The sequence below is a fragment of the Stegostoma tigrinum genome, chromosome 39 (assembly GCF_030684315.1).
Source record: "Stegostoma tigrinum isolate sSteTig4 chromosome 39, sSteTig4.hap1, whole genome shotgun sequence".
NCBI classification, from domain to species: domain Eukaryota; kingdom Metazoa; phylum Chordata; class Chondrichthyes; order Orectolobiformes; family Stegostomatidae; genus Stegostoma; species Stegostoma tigrinum.
Window position 1 is genome coordinate 8,223,881 of NC_081392.1, and position 20,017 is coordinate 8,243,897.

General features: G+C 44.6%; 1 protein-coding gene across 1 annotated transcript; it reads left to right on the forward strand.

The window, feature by feature from the left end:
* The first annotated feature begins 82 nt into the window (after window positions 1-82).
* On the forward strand, window positions 83-19,032 carry dmac2 (distal membrane arm assembly component 2). Its single transcript, XM_048522201.1, has 6 exons — window positions 83-149; window positions 571-752; window positions 5,098-5,178; window positions 9,553-9,692; window positions 16,494-16,656; window positions 18,448-19,032. The coding sequence occupies exons 1-6, from the start codon at window positions 102-104 to the stop codon at window positions 18,635-18,637; spliced, it is 804 nt and encodes a 267-aa protein (XP_048378158.1). The 5' UTR covers window positions 83-101; the 3' UTR covers window positions 18,638-19,032.
* The last annotated feature ends 985 nt before the right edge of the window (window positions 19,033-20,017 follow it).

Genomic DNA, 20,017 nt, shown 5'->3' on the forward strand with positions numbered 1-20,017 from the left:
GAGCCGAATGCTTTAGTCCTCCTGCCTATGGCGGCGCTGCAGCGAGTTCGCTTACTCCCAGCGCCGCTCTTGCTCTTTCAGTGTCACCTCCTCGGTGAGGGATGGCGGTGCTGTTGAGGCGCTTGGCCTCCATCTCTTCACGGAGAACGGTAAGGAACAGCTGTCGGTGCCCCTGCTACAACCCGAATGCGCCCCAGGGTGGCAGAGACCCTGTTCGTAAACGCTCCCTGCGTAGCGGTTGCTACAGAGAGAGGATGCAAACAGTTGACCGCCCTGTCCCGGCATCCTACCCCGCGATCACGTACCGCCTCCAGGCCTGTCCCCCGCTGAAGGCCCGCCCACCCACACCCAGGACCCGCCCGCTCCTCCTGGTGTTGTCAGTCACTGTTGGAAGTGGTCAGGGATTCACACCCTGTGGCGCTGGCCAGTGGAGACAGAGGGGGTCAATCCCTGTGTTACTGGTCACTTGTTGGGAGTGTAGGTCGTTCCCTCTGGTAATGGTCAGTGGGGGACAGAGGGGTCAATGGTTACTGGTGAAGCTGCTGAATAATGCTTTCTGTTTACCTTTAGGTTGGAGTGTACCAGGTTGTTGTGCCTTGCAGTTGCCAGAATCACAGTGACTCCTCTAAGCTGGCACAGGATCACTGGGCAAAGCAGGCTCTGCTGAAACTTTATGAACGTTTTTATGACATCGAAAACCTTTTCAACTGGAGCATTAAATTTCGAAATTGGAATCTGCGGAGGAAAAACATGTAGGTTTGTTTGATTAACAGAAATATGCCTTTGGATACCAAAATCTGAAATAAAAAATATAGTGCTGGGAATACTCAGCAGAGTACAGAGAGGAGAGAGATGTTAAAAAGACACGAGGGGAATCTGTGGAGAGAGAGAAATAGAGTCAAGGTTTAAGGCAGATACCTTTACAATCATGGGTCAAAGATCTGTAATTATTGCTAGTTTTGCATGGTGACTCCCAACATCCTATGAAATATTAAAAAAAAAGCAACCCCACATATTGAGTTCCCCAGGTCATGATATCAGGTGCATGTTGCTGAGTCCTATTCAGACCTCATTGGGTCTGTGCTGTAAAGTACACGTTGCAGTTACCCACATCAGTTAACACATCGTAGTCCAGATCTGCAGAGTCATGCTACACGGAAACTGACCCTTTGTTCCAACCAGTTCACGCTAACCATAATCCCAAACTAAACTAGTCTGACCTGCCTGGACTTGGCACATTTCCCTTCAATCATTTCTTATTCATGCACTTATCGAAATGTCTTTTAAACATTGTAACTTTATGCACATTCACTACTTGCTCTGAAAGTTCATTCCACACACAAACCACTCCCTGTGTAAAAACATTGCTCCTCATGTCTTTTTAAAATCTCTCTCTACTCCTCCTTGTTTAAGATTCTAACCCTCCCCCATCACAGATGTGTTATAAAAATTGTACAGAGTCCTGGTAAAGTGATGCTGTGCTTGGTATTGGGTCACTGGGAAGAGATAGGTTCCCGGTGATGGTGTCGTCTGTTGTGCCAGCTCTCACATCTGTTACTAACAAGCCGAGAGCATCATTCCCTCTGAGGCTGGACACTCTGTCCTAGAGAACAAATAGATGACCACCAAATATGGGACCAGGCGATTGTGTCTTGCTCATTATGACCTTTACAAGACAGGTTTTAAAAAATATTACCAGGATCATAGAAGTGTGTAGCATAATGAGAGGCCATTTGGCCTATTGTGCTTGTGTTGACCATCAAGTATCCCTCCAGCCTAATCTCATTTGCAGTTCTCAGTCTGCAGTTTGCAGCATTTCAGGAGCATTCCTAAGTACGTTTTAAATGTACGTTCAGAGGTTTCCTGTGTCGACCATCCTTTCAGGCTGTGAGTTCCAAATCCCTTGAATCTTCTCTAAGCCTTCCACTCCTACCCCTGAACCTATGCCCTTGGTTGCGGAGTTCATAAACATGGGCAATGGGACGTTCCTAGCCACACTGTTTAGACTCCTCATAATTTTATTCACTTCAACCAAATCTCCCCTCAGCCTCCTACAGCGTCATACAGCACGGAAACAGACCCTTTGGTACAACCAGTCCATACCACCATAATCCCAAACGAACCTGGTCCCATCTACCCGCTAAATACAAACGCCAAAAGAACTGCAGATGCTGTGAATCAGGAACAAAAACAAAGTTGCTGGAAAAGCTCAGCAGGTCTCGCAGCATCTTTGGAGGAGAAAACAGTTAACATTTCGGGTCTGTTGACGTTTCGGGTTCTGAGGAAAGGTCACCAGACCCGAAACGTTAACTCTGTTTTGTCCTTCACAGATGCTGCCAGACCTGCTGAGCTTTTTCAGCAACTTTGTTTTTGTTCCCCATCTGCCTGTTCCTGGCTTGTATCCCTCCAGACCTTTCCTATTTATGTACTTATCCAAATTATTTTAAACATTGCAATTATACTCACATCCACCACTTCCTCAGGAAGTTCATTCCACACGCGAACCACCATCTGTGTAAAAACATTTCCCTCATGTCTTTTTTATATCTCTCTCTGCTCGCTTATGAATGTGCCCCCCAGTCTTGAAGTCCCCCACCCTTGGGAAAAGACAACTACCATTAACCCTGTCTATACCCCTCGTTATTTTATAAACTTCTATAATTTAGCCTCCCAACCTCTTACGTTGCAGTGAAAAAAGTCCCAGCCTGTCCAGCCATTCTTTATTATGGAAACCTTCTATACGTGGTAAATCTCTTCGGAACCCTCTCCAGCTTAATAATATCCTTCCTATAACTGAACGACCAGAACTGGATACAGTATTCCAGAGTAGGCCTCATTAATGTCCTGTACAACCTCAACATGACTTCCCAACTCCTATACTCAAAGGACTGAGCAACGAATGCAAGCGTGCCAAATGCCGTTTTTCACCACCCTGTCTATATGTGACAAAGACAACCTGTTCTAAGGAAAGACAACTCAGCTTATTGAGTCTTTCCTCAGAATGAAAATTCTCCAGTCAGGTCAAAATCTCCTCTGTAACATCTCCAGCATAACTCCATCTTTCTTCTAATACAGTGGCCAGAACAGCAAGCAGTGCTCCAGCTGATGTTTTATACAGTTTCTGTGCTGTGCCTTGTAGGAAAAATTCTGTGACCTTGGGGGATTGCCGTTAAATTGACTTTAAATGGCCTTGTGCAGTGGAGTTAGTGTGCCAGATCTTGGGAACCTGTACACTTCACTGGACCATGCTACTGGATGCAGCATCTGGGCACTGAACGAGAACCGGGACATTTTGACAGGAACAGAACCAGAGGAGTGGGAACAGCTGAGGGAAGTCATAAAACTGAAGCAGGGCAGCTAAAGGCTGACGAAAGAAACAGCAGAGCAGAAGTAAAATCATAACAAAAATAGGAAGGCTTTAGAGAAAAGGAGATGCATAACCATGGAGAGATATTAACTGTGACTTTCTAGGTCTCTGATTTTGGTGAAAGAGTTTGCAGATTTTAGGGCCTCCTAGTCCTTATAGACTTGCAAAGTGAACTTTGCAGCCTGCATTGTCTGGTGGTCCAAGCACAGATTTAAGAGAGAAAAAGAACTTGCACTTATATGGTCGCCATCACAACCTCAGAATGTCCAGTAACATTTTACAGGCAATGAAGAACTGTTGTGATGTAGTGGATCTGGCAACCAATGTATACACAGCAAGCTCCCATCAACTGTCCTGAGATCAGTGGCCAGATTAAGTTGTATGTGTGATGTTGGTGGTTGGGTCTATTTTGGCTGTCAGGACTTCCTTGCTCAAAATACTGCCCACAGATCTTTTAAGGATTTATACGATTAATGGTAGGGCCTTGGGCGGTGTTGTAGAACAGAAAGACATAGGGGTTCAGGTGCATAATTTTTTTGAAGTTTGCATCACATATAGACAGGGCGCTTAGAAAGGCATTTGGCATGCTTGCCTTCATTGCTCATTGCATTTAAAACACACTTAGATACATAGATTAATAGGAAAGATTTGGAGGGAAATGGGCCAGGAGCAAGCAGTTGGGTCTAGTTTAGTTTGGGATTATGTTCAGCCTGGACTGGTTGGGCTGAGGAATCTGTTTCTGTGCTGTATGACCCTGTGCTCCGCAGCCTGGGCCTTGGTTTAACACCTTTTCCGAACAAGAAAAGCTAGGCAGGCGTTTGGAGTGTAACGTTTTCCTCTCACCTTGTGATGTCTTTGTCTGATTTGACGGGATGCTGTTTCTGGGAATGCTGACAATTGCTTCAAGGCTAGCGGAAAGCGTGTTATTTAGAATGTTGCGTATCTCACTTCCCAAAACAAGAACAGGCCCTGGTGGTTGGATCAGAATGTGTATTAGCTGATGTGGTCCTGAACTGTTTAGAACTCTGTGTTTCCAGCACAGTCAGTGTTGCTTGGCTTGTGGTCATGGCCTCAGCACTCTATTGGCTTGGCAGGCAGCACGGCTGTGGCTTAGTCAGAAGTCTGACTCTGACCCAAAAGATTCGAGCGTCTGAGCTGTCAGCACATGCTGTGCTGAGGCAGTGCTGAATCATGGGACCTTGAGGGTGAGGTGTTAAACTGTGACCCTGCCTGACCCCTCAGCTCTGTGTAAGAGATCACAGAACTTCAGGGACACCCCAGTCGTCCCTCAGGTAATATGCACAGAGGCCATTCAACCCATCAAGACCAGACCAGCTGATTCAAAGACTCCCCTGTTCTTTCCCCATACCGCTGTAACATTTTGTCCCTTATTGAAGAGATGAGTTGTCTCAGCTGAAACAAGAATTGAATCCTGTGCTGCTGGCAGCAGTTACAGTTTCAAGGAAGTTGGAAAAAGAACCAGAGACAACTTGAGAACTGCTTTTTTTAGCACAGAGTTATTGAGCTCTGCCTAGAAGTCATAATTTTTAAAAGATGATTTGATGAATAAATGAATAGAAAATTCTTACAGGGAAAATGGGATTAATGGGAATGGGACCTGCCAAAATCACAGGTACAGTGACCTGAAAGTCCGCTATCTGTACTGCATCATTCGATGATTCTAGCTTGTGAAAGGTGCGATATCATTACAACTTTTCTCTCTATTTCAGATACTATGGATATACCAAGAAAATGTATGGTATTTACGCTGCTGCAACTCACTATATCCTGCAGCAGCGAGGAGCTGTACGGTATGTCATGGTGTCAACCTTCATGTGCTCTGTACAATTGTCGATGAGGTTAATATAGCACCATAACAGTCCATAATGAAATGATAACTTTACAGAGGGGGAGGCCATTCAGGGCAGTGGGTCTCTGCCGGCCTTTATGCTCCTACGACTTTACTTTATTGCACCATCAGTGTAATCCGTCTCCTTGATATACTGCACATACTTGAGGAATAGGCAGTCTTGTGATGACTTTGACTTTTGGACAAAAGAAATCCAAATTATTTCCACTTGCCACACACTCACCACCAGCCCCATAAGCTAAATGACTGCTTTCTCTACCGGATACTTACTGCGAGTGAAAACGTCAGACTGGACTGGGGTGTTGAGGGATGAGCAGGAGAGTTGGGGAAGGAAGTGAAGCGGTGTAGGATTGAGAAAGGAGGTGGTGAGTGGGAGAGTCAGGGAGGGAGATGACAAGCAGATGGATAGATGAGGGAGGTGGCGTGTGGGAGAGTCGGGGAGGGAAGTGAAGAGGGGGTGGAGGAGAAAGCTGGCAAATGACAGTCGGGAGCAAAGCAGTGAGCAGAGGCTTATAGTTAATTGGTAGACGGAAGTGTTGGAGAGGGAATCAAGGATTGGCAAGAGGGAGGATTGAGGAAGGAAGGAGGTGGCAAGCAGGAGAGAATCTCAAGGAATGAATGAGTCAGCTGCAAAGTGCACCAGTTGGGTGATGCACACTTTATTGGGCCTGGCCTGAAATGGTAGCGGTGAGTGATTCTGTCATTTAGTTATGTTGTAATTCCAGCTGATGTTATTACTGGACAGGTCAGATCCCAGGCTGAAATCTGGCTCAATTGATTGTATTTTGTTAATTTTTGGTTTTAACGAGATTGTCTCTCACTGAATCAATATTGTAGATCTGGTTTTTAACAATAAAACAGAAGTGTATTATGCACGTAAGAACATTAGAGGAAATGATGAGAAGTTAAAGGAGAGTGGAGAGTTGACAAGGGGACATGAAAGGTTCAAAGAGAAAACAGTGTGAGGAAAGTGCATCAGTATTGGGTGAAGCGACACCTGTCCTCAATATGGTTTCTTGCACATTGGGACACCAAATGCAGATTGGATGGTTGCTCTGCTGAACTCTTCTGTCTAGCCTGCAAGCGTGGTCCAGAGCTCCAGTTGATTTGTACTTTAATTCTGCTTCCCTTCCACCTTTGCTGCTTCAGTCCCCAACCTCTGAGGCTCACTAGAAGCTTGATGAACAGCATGTCTTTTGCTTGGACAATTTACAACCTTGCTGACCATTGACATCCTATGTGACTGTGGCAAAGGAGGCCTATCTGTCCTGGTCCTTCTCTGCCTGCCTGCAGTCTTTGCTGCTGTTGACCAGCCCATCCTCCAGTGCTTCACCACCATTATCGAGTCGGCATGGTGGGGTGGGGGCTCTTTCCTGATACCATTCTTATTTATCTAATTGTCAGAAATCACACGACACCAGGTTGTGGTCCAATAGTTTCCAAAAGCTTGTGATTTTAAATAAACCTGTTGGACCATAACCTGGTATCGTATGACTTCTGACTTTGTCCACCCAGTCCCACACTGGCACCTCCACATCTTATGTAATTGGATGTGTGGTATCAGTTGAAGTGGCTTGTCTCCTGCGCTGTTTCCTCTGATATCCTCAAGCATCTGTCCTTGACCCTGTTCTATTTCTTGTCTGCGTGCTGTACCCTCAGTAACACAGATTCTACACATACGCTCACGGCACCTGGCTTTATCTCACATAGAGTAATTCGACATGGAAACCAACCTTTCCAATTCGTCCATGTTGACCAAGATCCTCAAACTAAAAACTAGTCCCATTTGTCTGTGTTTGTCTCATAACCCTGTATACCGTCCCTTTCTTGACCTCTTCACTCCCTCAATTGTCAGACTGTTTATCTGACTTCTCCTACTAGATAATGGGATGATTGAAACTATTGTCTTCAGTAGGAGCAAATTACTGCAGATGCTGGAATCTGTACTGAAAATATAAAAAATGCTGGAGATCACAGCGGGTCAGACAGCATCCATGGAGAGAGAGTGAGCTAACATTTTGAGTCTAGATGATTCTTCATCAGAGCTGACGTGAAGTAAGGATGGCACAATGTTGGGGATCAGTGAGGGCAGGAGAAGGTGAAGGATGTTGATGGTTCAGATTAAGTGATTGGACAGTGAGAATAGCAGAACAGTGGTGTGTCTAACTGCTGGACTGGGAAGAACAGGCAGTCCCACTGAAGGGGAGGGGAAGAGAGGGAGGACTTGGTGACAGAGAATGTAACAAGTAAAGCTAGAAAAAAGGGACAAAATCAGAATGTGTTCCCAATTTGAATGATTTGAACTCAATATTGAGTCTAGAAGGTTGTAAAGTGCTTAGACCAAAGATGAGATGTTCATCCTCCAGTTTACGCTGTAATTCACTGGAACATTACAGCATGCTGCGGACAGGCAAGTGGACATGTGAGCAGGATGCTATGTTAAAATGACTGGCGCAAAATCTTCTCAGTACATCTTTTTCTCCCTGGCATCTGCCTGAGGTTGAACCAGACTCTGCACAACCTTGGTGTCATGTTTGATATGAAAATGAGGCTTCAGCCATTTACGTGTTTTACACTATATCCACCTGTTTCCACCTCAGTGATTCTGCCTGACTGCGCCACCACTTCAGCTCATCCGTTGCTGAAGCCCTCATTCATTTCCTTTATTGTTTCTTGACTTGCTTGTTCTGAACTCCATTCTGTCTGTTCTTGATCCAGTGTAAATTCAACAATTTTATTCCCAAGAATGAAACAGTAATCAAAGAGAGCTTTCATGCTCTGCAGATGCACGCATGCTGTTGATGGTTTTGTTGCTGAACAAAATGGGAAGATTAGGAGCAGAATGGGTCAAATGTACATGCGCAAGTGTTCCAGATGCATTTCTGGATAGAAGTTACGGCATTTTTATAGTCTTCTGCATGGGATCCCCAAGACCAATCTGGCCAAACCTTTGGTCATCAATTGTTTCCCCGTGAAGTGCTTTGTGATATTCTGTTCCCTCAATTCTCCTTTATAACCACAAGTTGCTGTTAACTTCACATCGCACTCAAGAATTTCAGCTGCTAACACACAATTGTCACTGAATTGTTGTACTTCAGATGGAGGCCCATGGTATCTGCATCAGATCTGTAAGTGAACAGTTGATTTGGTGTCCTTCTGTTGCCTTATTCCTATAATCCTACACATTGCTCCTTTTCAAGTAACTGTCCAATTCTGTTCTGAATGCCTCAATTGAATCTGCCTTCACCACACTGTCTAGCAGTGCATGTCTTTTTTTAACTATTATTTTAAAATATGGCCTCTTGATCTCAACGCCTTCAAAAAGTGTAAACATCTTCTCCCTGTATACTCTGTCCAGACCCATCATGATTTGGAAGACCCCTCTTCTAAGCTTTCTCTACAATCTCAACTTCTCCAAACTTTCTTCATAACTGAAGTTTCTCGTCCTTGAAACTCTTTCAATAATGATATTCTGCACTCTCTCCAATGCATTCATGTCCTTCCTAAAGCTCCAGCACCTAGAACTGGATGCAGTATTCCAGCTGATGCTGAATTAGTATCTTGTACAAGTTCAACATAACCTCTTTGTTGTTGTACTCCATGCCCTAATGAAGAAAGTTCAGAATACAAAAAGATTTATTGACCGTTCTCTCAACCCGCCCTCCAAACTTTTTAATAACTTATGCACATATACACCCAGATCCTTCTGCTCCTGTACTCCTTTAGGGTTGTATTCTTTACTTTATATTGTGTCTGTATCTTTTTCCTTCCAAAATGAATCACTACAGATGAACTTCATCTGTCACCTGACTGCCTTTTTCACCAACTTGTTATACTTTTGAAGATCTACATTGTCATCCTGACGATTTATAATCCCTCCAAGTTTCACATCGTCTGTGCTCAGTGAATCCTGGGACTAATTCCATCTCACTTAAACACACTTGCCCATGGCTCGCCCTTTGGTTTGCACTTCCCCATATCTTTCTGGCCTCTGCAATTGCTAAAAGACTTCTCATTCTTCACAAGTTTTCAGTTTTATCATTTCTTTTTACCTCTCTCTGCAGTTGCTTTTGAACCTGCTGAGTTTCTCCAGCAGTGTCTGTCTGTATTTCGGATTTCCATCATCCCTAAGTGTTTGACCTTCAAATGTCCAGCACTGTTAGGAGCATACAGGGTGCTGGGATTAATTCTGGGCAGCTCAGGCAATGTGTCGGTAGAGCTACAGTCGGGTCCCTTGTATAATATAAATGCCTCCAGTTCACTGTAGGGTTATGCGGGGGCCCAGGCGATGATTCCATTTTGACTTGTTTTGCAGGTTCGCAGGCCATGAAGACTGGGTCCGCACAAACCGAAGGGGCAAGTACAGCTGGGATTTCCTGAACTTCAAAGATGTTCCGCTCGAAGCAGTCGATGCCAGCGGCTCCTTGCTAACCTATGACGGGATGGAGAATTTAGGTGAGAATGAGTGAAGTGCATTTTTTTACGCATTCACATAATGTGGCTATTTATTGCCCGACCCTTGAGAAGATGGTGGTGAGCCACCTGTCACAGTGCTATTCGGAAGAGAGTTCTAAGATTTTGACTAGGAGCAGTGAATGAACAGCTTATATATTATTTGACAGGGCAAGGGTTGCTGCTGTTTCTGGTGCCTCGAATCATACTGGGTGGACTGATAACTGCCACTTCAACACAACACTCTTCCCTATCCAACATTTCTATCCCTGGCCTGTTGCAGTGTTCCAGCTTGGCTCAGTGCAAGCTGGAAGAATGATATCTCATTCTTCATTTGGGGATCCTGCAGCCTTCTGGACTCAATACTGAGTTTGTGATAATGCCGTGGCTTTTAACAGGTGCGTTTTTCCCTGGTTTCTTTGAGAGAGAAATTGGAGGACAGCTGCCAAATACCGTCACGGAAGATAAACAATTTGTGAGGCCTTAGGGCTTTTTAAAAAGTTAGAATGCTAGAAGCAGTCTGGATGGGTGTGGTAAGCTCTCACAGATCAGGATTTCTGGTTTTTAGGTTTAGCTTTAGCAGTTGAAGCCTCAACAGGGGTGAAAGCTGCAGTAAATGTCTCATAGCTGCTACTGTCTATGAGTTTTCATTTGTTTCTTCACTCCCTCTGCTGCTGGTTTGCATGAGAGATAATCTGTTTCTGACTTCGCCCTTTTGCCAAGGTGTATATTAATGGGATGTTACCAAATTGAAACAGATAATTAGTAGTAGCTACTGTATCTATTATTCTGTTCTCCAGTAGCATTGTTATTCTAAGTTCTTCTTTCCTTAGTTGTATTTTAACTATAGTGTTTAATTAAAATATGTTTTGCTTAATGCTGAGTAGTTTGACCTATTGAATTACATCTGGAACACAGCACTTGATAAGTAAAAGTTAGGGTCTAGGCTACCTTCTTAAAATAATTTGAGGGGGTCTGCTCTGATCCATAACAAGTTCAATAATTTTATAACTTGAAAACACTTCCTTCTGTGTCTTTTACCCACCCCACCAACCCTGGCCCTGTCATGACATGGGCTGCTTTCAGCACATCCAACCCATAGTTACCTCCTTATGGTTCCCATTATCAGTTTTTCTTTGTCCTTGACTTCCCGTTATCCATCCCTTTTGCCGAACTGTCATTCTCACGCTCTAGGCTCCATCTCCACCTACCAGCTCAAAGGCACTCCAAACCCCTTCCCACAGCAAGAATACCACATTTTCCAGGCTGTTGTCAGTTCTGAAGAAGGGTAACTGGACATGAAATGTTAATTCTTTTTCTCTCTCTCCACATGTTGCCAGACCTGCTGAGTTTATCCAGCAATTTATGTTTTTTGTTTTGTTTTGTTCATCTGGTTTCTGTCCTCTGTATTTGTTTGATACAGTATTTGCCAATCAATCACATTGTTGAGAGTCTTGAATCACATGTAGGCCAGACTGGGTAACCATGGCAGAGTTCCTTCTGTAAAAGACATGAGTAAGCAACAATTTTACAATAATCAACCTTTGCTGCAACCAGCTTTCAATTCTAGATTTTAGATTAGATTAGATTCCCCACAGTGTGGAAACAGGCCCTTCAGTCCAACAAGTTCACACTACCCCTTGAAGTATCCCACCCAGACTCATCCCCCTATAACCCACACACCCCTGAACACTATGGGGCAATTGAGCATGGCTAATCCACCTAGCCTGCACATCTTTGGATTGTGGGAGGAAACCGGAGCACCCGGTTATCTGTTGAATGTAAACTGTATCAGATACGATGATAGGATTTGAACTTATCCCCAGAGCATTACCCTGGGCTATTGGATTACTAGGCCAGTGACACTACAAGTCAACCACCACCATCGCCAAATCTATTGCTGAAAGATTGAGAGCCGAAGTTCCCAACCTTTCTAAAATTATAGAAAAGACATGCTATGTTGACACAATGTGGAGGTGTCAGTGTTGGACTGAGGTGAACAAAGTCAGTAGTCACATGACATCAGTTTATAGACCAACAGGTTTATTTGAAATCATAAGCTTTCAGAGCGCAGCCCCTTCGTCAGGTGCGGTGAGAGAGAAGAGACACAGACACAGAATTTATAGGCCGAGAGATCAAGGGCAGACAGATCAAAAGATCACACAACTGGAGTGTCAGATAGTAAATCTCTACAGGTGACCAAGAGTGTTAGACAGTGAGTAAACTGTCAACAGCTGAATAACCTGCGAAAGGATGACCTGTAATCTGATTAAATGAGGCAGAGAGATAAGTACAAAAGATTAAAAATAAGGTGGTGTTGGAGACAAACTAAATGACTTGATTAACATGATAAGTTTAACAGTCACATGCTGACAGTCTAACCAAAGTAATAAGTAATTCAAAACTTCCAAACTAATTCAGGTAGAGAGGTAATAACAATTTATTGAGGTGATGGTGTCAAAACAGGACAGTTAGGAAGATTTTGCAGGTACAGAATAGTGAGGTGGGGTCACATGTAGCGCAGCATAGGTCCAAGATCACAGTTGAGGTCATCTTCATGGGCACAGAATCTGGCTATCAGTCTCTGCTTGGCGATTCTGTGTTGTACATCTCGAAGTTTGCCTTGGAGGATGGTTACCCACAGATCAGAGGCTGAATGCCCTTGACTACTGAAGTGTTCCTTCAGTGGGAGGGAACATTTCTGTTGGGTGACTGTTGCACGGTGTCCATTCATCCGTTGTCATAGCGTCTGCGTGGTCCCACAAATATACCATGCCTCAGGGCATCCTTGCACGCAATGTAGCAGATAGACAACATTGGCCGAGTCACATGAGGATCTGCCGTGCATTTAGTGGGTGATGTTTGGATGAGTGACGGTAGTGTCCATGTCGAAGATCTGACATGTCTTTTAGAGGTTACTGTGTCAGGGTTGTATGATATTGTGGACGTTGTTGGCCTGAAGGGTGGGTAGCTTGCTGCAAACAATTGTCTGTTTGAGGTTTTGCCGTTGTTTGAAGATGAGAAGTGTAGGGAAGATCATGGCGAGATGCTTATCATTATCAATGACATGTTGAAGGCTGCGAAGAACATGGTGTAATTTCTCTGCTCTGGGGAAGTACTGGACAATGAAGGGTACTCTATTGGACATAGTTCCTTCAAGTCCGTTTTGGTGTCCGTCACATTCCTCCTCATCTGAGTAGATCCTGTGTATATGCAGGGCTTGTCTGTAAGGGATGGCTTCTTTAACATGTTTAGAGTGTAAGCTAGAGAAGCGTTGCAGCAGCATTGTGAGGTTGTGGACTTGTGGTAGAGTGAGGTATTGAGGTGTCCATCCTTGATGGAGATGCATGTGTCCTCTGAGTCTCATGGCAGACACAGAGGGATTCATCAGGCAAATGAGGATCTGGGAATTCTTCCACAAACCCCAAGATGTCAGCAGCAAGCCCAATAAGACAACCAATGAACCGGTATAGTCGAACAGAGAGATCCGTGGTGCAGCCGCCAAAGAAGAAGGAACCAAATTGGACCCCTCTGGAAGGCCGCTGATCTAGACTTGACATGTATGCTCAAGCCACCAGGAGATGCATTAATGCCAGATTCATCAACTTCACTCACAAGGTAGCGTAGAATGTCACCCAAGCACAACGCAATGCCATCCGTGCTCTCAAGACCAAGTGCAATATTGTCATCAAACCAGCAGACAATGGAGGAGCCATCGTCGTACAGAACAGAACAGAACAGACTACTGCGAAGAAGTATACTGACAACTGAACAACCAGGAGCACAAGAGACAACTACCTGCCAATCTGACCAAAGAACACACTTGTCAACTTTTGATCCAGACCTTCAGAGTACCCTACGCACTCTCATCCCATGTACTTCTCACATAGGAGACTTACTGCCTTCTGAAGAGACACAATGCTAACACACCTGGACATCCCATCATATCAGGCAATTGGACCCTGTGTGAGATCCTCTCTGGCTATGTCGAGGCCATCTTGAAACTCATTGTACTGGGAACTCCCAGCTTCTGTCGTGACACTACAGATTTCTTACAGAAACTCAGCACCCACTGACCAGTCGAACCAGGAACATTCCTTGTCAAAATGGACATTTCAGCACTTTACACCAGCATCCCCATGACAATAGTATCGCTGAAACAGCTTTAGTATTCAGTACCAACAATGGCCAATTTCCAGACGCCATCCTACAACTCATCTGCTTCATCCTCGACCACAATGTCTTCACCTTCTACCTCACTTAATCGGATTATAGATCACCCCTGGTTATTCAGCTGTTGATGCTCTTGATCTTTTGATATCTCCCACCCTTGATCTCTCTGCCTATAACCTCTGTGTCTGTGTGTTCATCTCTCTCACTGCACCAATCAAAGGGGCTATGTTCCAAAAGCTTGTGATTTTCAATAAACCTGTTGGACTATAACCTGGTGTTGTGTGACTTCTGACTTTGTGTTTCACAACCTCAGGGCATCACAAAACAAATTGCAATCAACTAAGTGTTCATCATTATAGCCACTAATATCAAATAGGAAATGTAGAAGACAATTTGCACACTGCAAACTAACGAGCAGCATTGTGATAACGAACAGATAATCCGTCTTTGTGATGTTGACTCAGAAAAATATTGGTAAGGACACTGAGGAAATCTCCCTGCTTGACTTTGATATGCTTTCATGAGATCTTTTGCATGAACTGATGGCGCAGAAGTGTGTCGGTTTGACATTCCTTCCTGTTTAAAAAAAAAGCCATGCCGTACTCACTCAGCACTGACCGTTTGTCATTGTGGCACCCCCTCAGTACTGACCCTCTGTCTTTGTGGCACCCCCTCAGCACTGACCCTCTGTCTTTGTGGTGCTCCCTTAGTACTGACCTTCTGTCATTGTGGCACCCCCTCAGTACTGACCCTCTGTCAGTGCGGCACTCCCTCAGTACTGACCTGCCAATAGTGTGGCACTCCTTCAGCACTGACCTGCCGACAGTGTGGCACTCCTTCAGCACTGACCTGCCGACAGTGTGGCACTCCTTCAGCACTGTCCCTCCACCAGTGCGGCACTCCCTCAGTACTAAAGTGGAGTGCCAGAAACTTTAGTTTCTGAACTGGGAGTTGAACTCATAACTTTCAGAACCAGGGGCAAAACTGCTACCTGCTGGCACCTTAAAACTGATCATTTTGTGTGTTCTGATGATGGGATCTTTCTGTGTTATTGGCTGCTACATTTCTCTTTATTCATTGACGGGATGAGGGTGTCGCTGGCTAGGCCCAGTAATTGCTGCCCATCCCTAATTGCCCACAGGGCAGTTCTATGCGTCAACCACATTGAGAGTTTGGAGTCACGTGGGCCAGATGGGTTTTTCCTGACAACCGGTAATGAATTCATGGTCATCTTTAGACTCCTAATTCCAGGTATTCATTGAATTCAAATTCCACCATCTGCCATGGCAGGATTTGAACCCAGGTCTCCAGGACAATATCTGGGTCTCTGGATTAACAGTTCAATGATAATACCACTAGACCCTTGGATCCTCTTTGACATTTCCCACATTATAATAATGACTGCGCTTCAGAAAGCACTTCATTGGTTGTGATAGGTGCTGTAGAATTTCAGGCTACCATTGAACTAGACAAGATAAATAAATACTACGGTTACATGAGCAGATCAGAAGCTAGAAATTCCACATCATCTAAATCATCTCCTGCCTCCCTATTGCCTTTCCACTGTCCTCAAGGCACAAGTCAGAAATGTAATCAAAGTCTGTCTGTTTGTCTGGATGAGTACGGCCCCAATAACATTTAAGGGTTTGACATCATCCAGGACAAAGAAACCATCCACTAGCATTAACAATCAGTCTGTCCACCACTGCTGCACAATGGCAGCATGTGTACCATCTACATGGTACACGGCAATAAATCACTCTGTCAGCTTGGAACTGTATTGCTGTTCCTTCACTGTCGCTGTGTCAGAATCCTGGAACTCACCCTCTAACAGCACTGTGGATATACCTACATCCCATGGACTGCAGTGATTCCAAAAGGGAGCATACCACCACCTAAAAGGCTACGTTTAAAATACTGCATTCAATTCTGGTCTGTCTGCTATAGGAAAGATGTCGTGAAACTTGAAAGGGTTCACAAAAGATTTACAAGGATGTTGCCAGGACCGGAGGATTTGAGTTATAGGGAGAGGCTGAATAGGCTGGGGCTATTTTCCCCGGAACTTTTGAAGCTGAGGGGTGACCTCATAGAGGTTTTTAAAATCATGAGATGCTGAAGCCTTTTCACAAGGGTAGGGGGGTCCAAAACTAGATAGTATAGATTAAAGGTGAGAGGGAAAAGACTTAAAAGGGACCTCTGGGATAACTCTTTCACGCAGTGCATGGTGCGTGTGGTGGAGGTGGGTACAATTACAACATTTAAAAGGCATGGGGATAGGTACATAAATAGAAAGGGGTTAGAATGATATGGGCCAAATGCTGGCAAATGGGATTAGAGCAGTTTAGGATATCCAGTCAGCATGGACGAGTTGGACTAAAGGCTCTGTTTCTGTGCTGTATGACTCTAGGGCTCCATTTGAACATAAGAGGGAAAGAGCAGGCGAGTGGGATGAAGTGAATAATTCCAGCAAAGATTTGGCACAGATATAATAGACGACATCGCCGTCTCTACTAGTATCATTCTATGATTAGAACAGTGACCTCACTTCAAAGAAAGCTTCATTGACTGTAAAATGCTTTGTGGTGATGAATGCAAGCTTTTTCTTTCTCAAATGTCCTTGTGTTTATTCAGTGTGTCTTAAGGAGCTGAAGTATTTGAATCTGAGCTGCTGTCCTCACGTTGATGACTGGTGTCTTAGCCGCCTATACATCTTTGGAGATTCGCTCGAAGAACTGGGGTTGTCAGGGTGTCCTAGAGTCACCGAGCGAGGCCTAGCCTCACTGCACCATCTGAAGTAAGTTATGCCAACCTTTCTCTCTCAAAGCTAAGTTCACATTCCATTTGTCTGACTTCTGACTTCCGTAATTCCCCAAACCAGTTTCACTGGATTAGGTTCCCTGGTTGCGAACATTGTCTTTCCCGCAGCTGTAAATGTGCTGATGTATTTATCAGGCACATGACTATGTTTGTTGCCGAATTATGCAGAGATTTAAACTAATAGTGTGGATTTAGGAGTTCAGATTGCACCACAATAGTGGGGATTTTAAGTTCATTAAATAAATCTGGAATTAAAATGCTTTGCCTGTACTCAAGACTACTGAAAAACCAATCTGCTTTATTAATGTCCTTTAGGGAAGGAAATCTGTCGCCTTTACCTGTCTTGCCAACTTGTGACTCCTGATCCACAGCAATGTGGTTTACTCTGAAATGAGCCGCCTGTCATCCACCTACTCAACATCAACTTTACATGGGCAGTAAACCTAATGACCATCATATTCCACAGCCATATTGTCTGTACACAAGGCCGTAGCAACTTGCCCAGGCATCAGTCAAGTGTTTGTGCCTATGCTGAGCTCCCCTGAGTCCACAACAACAAATTGAAAAGCCAATCATAAGACTTTCTCTGGGCACAATTGCTCTGAACACACGCACATGCACACTCAGTGCTGACCTGTCTGAACTTCTCTCTCGCTGCTCAGTTAAGACATCAATCTATGTAGAACTCACAATATACTCCAGTAACTTGGATTTAGAGCTGCAAACATCTTCTTACAGTTTTCTAGGCTAAGATGGTATCATTTTCTATTCACAGCCCACAGTTCAAAACGAAAGGCCATCTTTATATCATCCTCATGTAGGCAGCCATAACTGTAAACAGCATCTCAAGTGTGGCTTCACTCAAAGCTGCTATGTTTGCAGCAACACCTTTAATTCTAACACTCAGGCCCCCCACTTGCAAAAAAGGCTTTATCAGCGACCAGCCTTCTTCATCACTGTCCTGAAGGAGTACAATTCTGCAAAAATGTGCTCATCCTCCAAAAGCAATGAGATAACCAAAGCATTAATTTCCTCACCAGTGCTGTTAATTGAGGGATGAATATTGGCCAGGGCACTGGAGAGGACTGGCCTGCCCTTCGATGGGGTATTTTAGATCAACCTAAGAGAACCAAAGGGAATGCAGTTTTCTATCCAAAAGGCATTACTTTGGATGGTGCATTACTCCCTCAGTACTGCACTGGGAAGGCCAGCGTGGATTATGTTCATCATAGGATCCCTACTCTGTGGAAGTAGGCCATTTAGCCTATTGATTCCACACCAACCCTTTGAACAGCACCCCACCCAGAGCCACCCCCTGTAACCCTGCATTTCCATAGCTCACCCACCTAACCTACCCATCCCTGAGCACAACAGGCAATTTAGCATAGTCAGTCCACCTAACCTGTACATCATTGGACTGTGGGAGGAAACTGGAGCACCCAGAGGGAGCCCATGCAGACACAGGCAGAATGTGCAAATGCCAGACAGACAGTTGCCCAAGGGTGGATTAGACCCTGGGTCCCTTGGGCTGTGAGTCAGCAGTGCTAACCCCTGAGCCACCGTCCCACCCCAAGGCTCTGAAGTGAGCCTTTAACCCACAATGTCAGATACCAAGGTGAGACTGCGATAGGGCTAGGGTTAGGGTGCCAACTAAAATGGCAAGGTCATACCTGGAGGTCCCCTGTTCCAGCTGATGACTGATCTTTGCCACACCCTGTGCTCACTTTACCTTTCAACCAGACCACCGATCTTTGCCTTTTCTCCACAGGACGTTAAAGCGCCTGGATCTGTCAGACCTCCCCGCTGTGAAAAACCAAGGGCTGATGCGAATCCTGTTGGAAGAGAGTCTACCACAGTGCACGATTGTGGGGATTGAATATGAGGATGGGTTATTACAGCAGCCCCTGCTGCAATCAGACTGTGAACTGAGAAGCTACTCTCCAAACCCCAATCAGTGATTGCCTGATCTGCAATTGCTTGCATCAACCCAGTTGTATGTAAGAGCTGGACTTATTTCTGCAGGATCTTCTGCCTAATGGAGCAGGCTATGAACCTAGTGTCAAGTGCTGCTTTTGGATCAGCAGCTAGAGGGTGGACCATTCAGCTCCCACCTCCTCATTGTCTCTGGGCTCGCCACAACTGATTAGCCTAGCTGAATAAATGTGCTCAGCGATCACCCACAAAATCAGCTTCTAACTGTGCCAGACCTCATTGAAACACCAGCCTTACAGAACTGTATCAGTTTAAGGAGGGTTTGCCGTTCGTCTCAAGTTATACTTCTGCTGCAATTGAAATCCAATTAGTGTTTCAAAATACCTGAAAAAAAGAGTTTATTAAATTTCTGTTTAGATCACTTATTTGTGTGATATTCTCACCCTGTTTATCATTGGTATCTTTGTAGCAGATGTCCGGGAGAATGCAGTATTTTCTCAACAATTTGTAGATGGTTAGGGTTAGAGCAGAGAGAGAGGCCTTTGCCCCATCCATGTCAGTGCCAACTCTCTGCAAGAGCAATCCACATATTGCTCCTCCCCTGTCATTTCCCCAGTAGCCCTACACATTTGTCTTGGAATGTCTCTGAAATGGTCACGATTTATTGCCCTACCCCATCCCAGCTAGCTGTCATAAGGTTGGCTTGAACTATTGAAGTCCATGCGATGAAAGTGCTCCTAAACCGGTGCTAGGTGGGGAGATCCAGGATTCTGACCCAGTACAGCTGAATCCTACAGGAACGTAAAGAAACAGGAAGCCTCGTTTAAAAATAATAAATGTGTCTTCCCTGGTCCTTTGGAGAATTCATTGGAACAAAAGGAAGTCACTTTACTGCTCAAACCTGTCCTGCCATTTCCAAAGGCACCTGGTGCCCACCTGACCAATGTCCCTTAATTTGCCTTTGTATGGCTTTGTATAACTGAAGCATAGCTGTTACACATCAATGCCCCCAAACTGCAGCCTTCTGCTCTAGTCTTCTGGATATAAAAGTCAGAAATACAATAACCTTATTGACTATTTTCTGTATCTGGCTAATGACATCTTAAAGACCAGTGTACCCGGACCCTGAATTCACCCCTTTTGTTTTTCCTTTTTGAGGAACTTCTTATCTTTCAGGTGAGTATGAAAGATTGCACAGTGCCTCTTCAAAGAACAGCAGAGAGAGTTCTTGCTGGCTGCTGTTAGCCAACAGTTCTAAAGTAGATTATCCAGTTATAATCATGTATTATTTGTGTGATTTTGCTGTGTAGCATTTGGCAGCTCTGTGTTCTCTGCCACAAGACGAATTACATGTTTTTTTCCTATTCATTCTTAGAATATGGGTGTCTCAGGCTGGGCAGCATTTT

What these genes read in the sequence shown, in the direction of transcription:
- dmac2 (XM_048522201.1), top strand. Translation starts at nt 102, where the DNA reads ATGGCGGTGCTGTTGAGGCGCTTGGCCTCCATCTCTTCACGGAGAACG. An exon ending in CCATCTCTTCACGGAGAACG is followed by an intron (nt 150 to 570) that starts GTAAGGAACAGC and finishes GTTTACCTTTAG; the next exon opens with GTTGGAGTGTACCAGGTTGT. An exon ending in AATCTGCGGAGGAAAAACAT is followed by an intron (nt 753 to 5,097) that starts GTAGGTTTGTTT and finishes TCTCTATTTCAG; the next exon opens with ATACTATGGATATACCAAGA.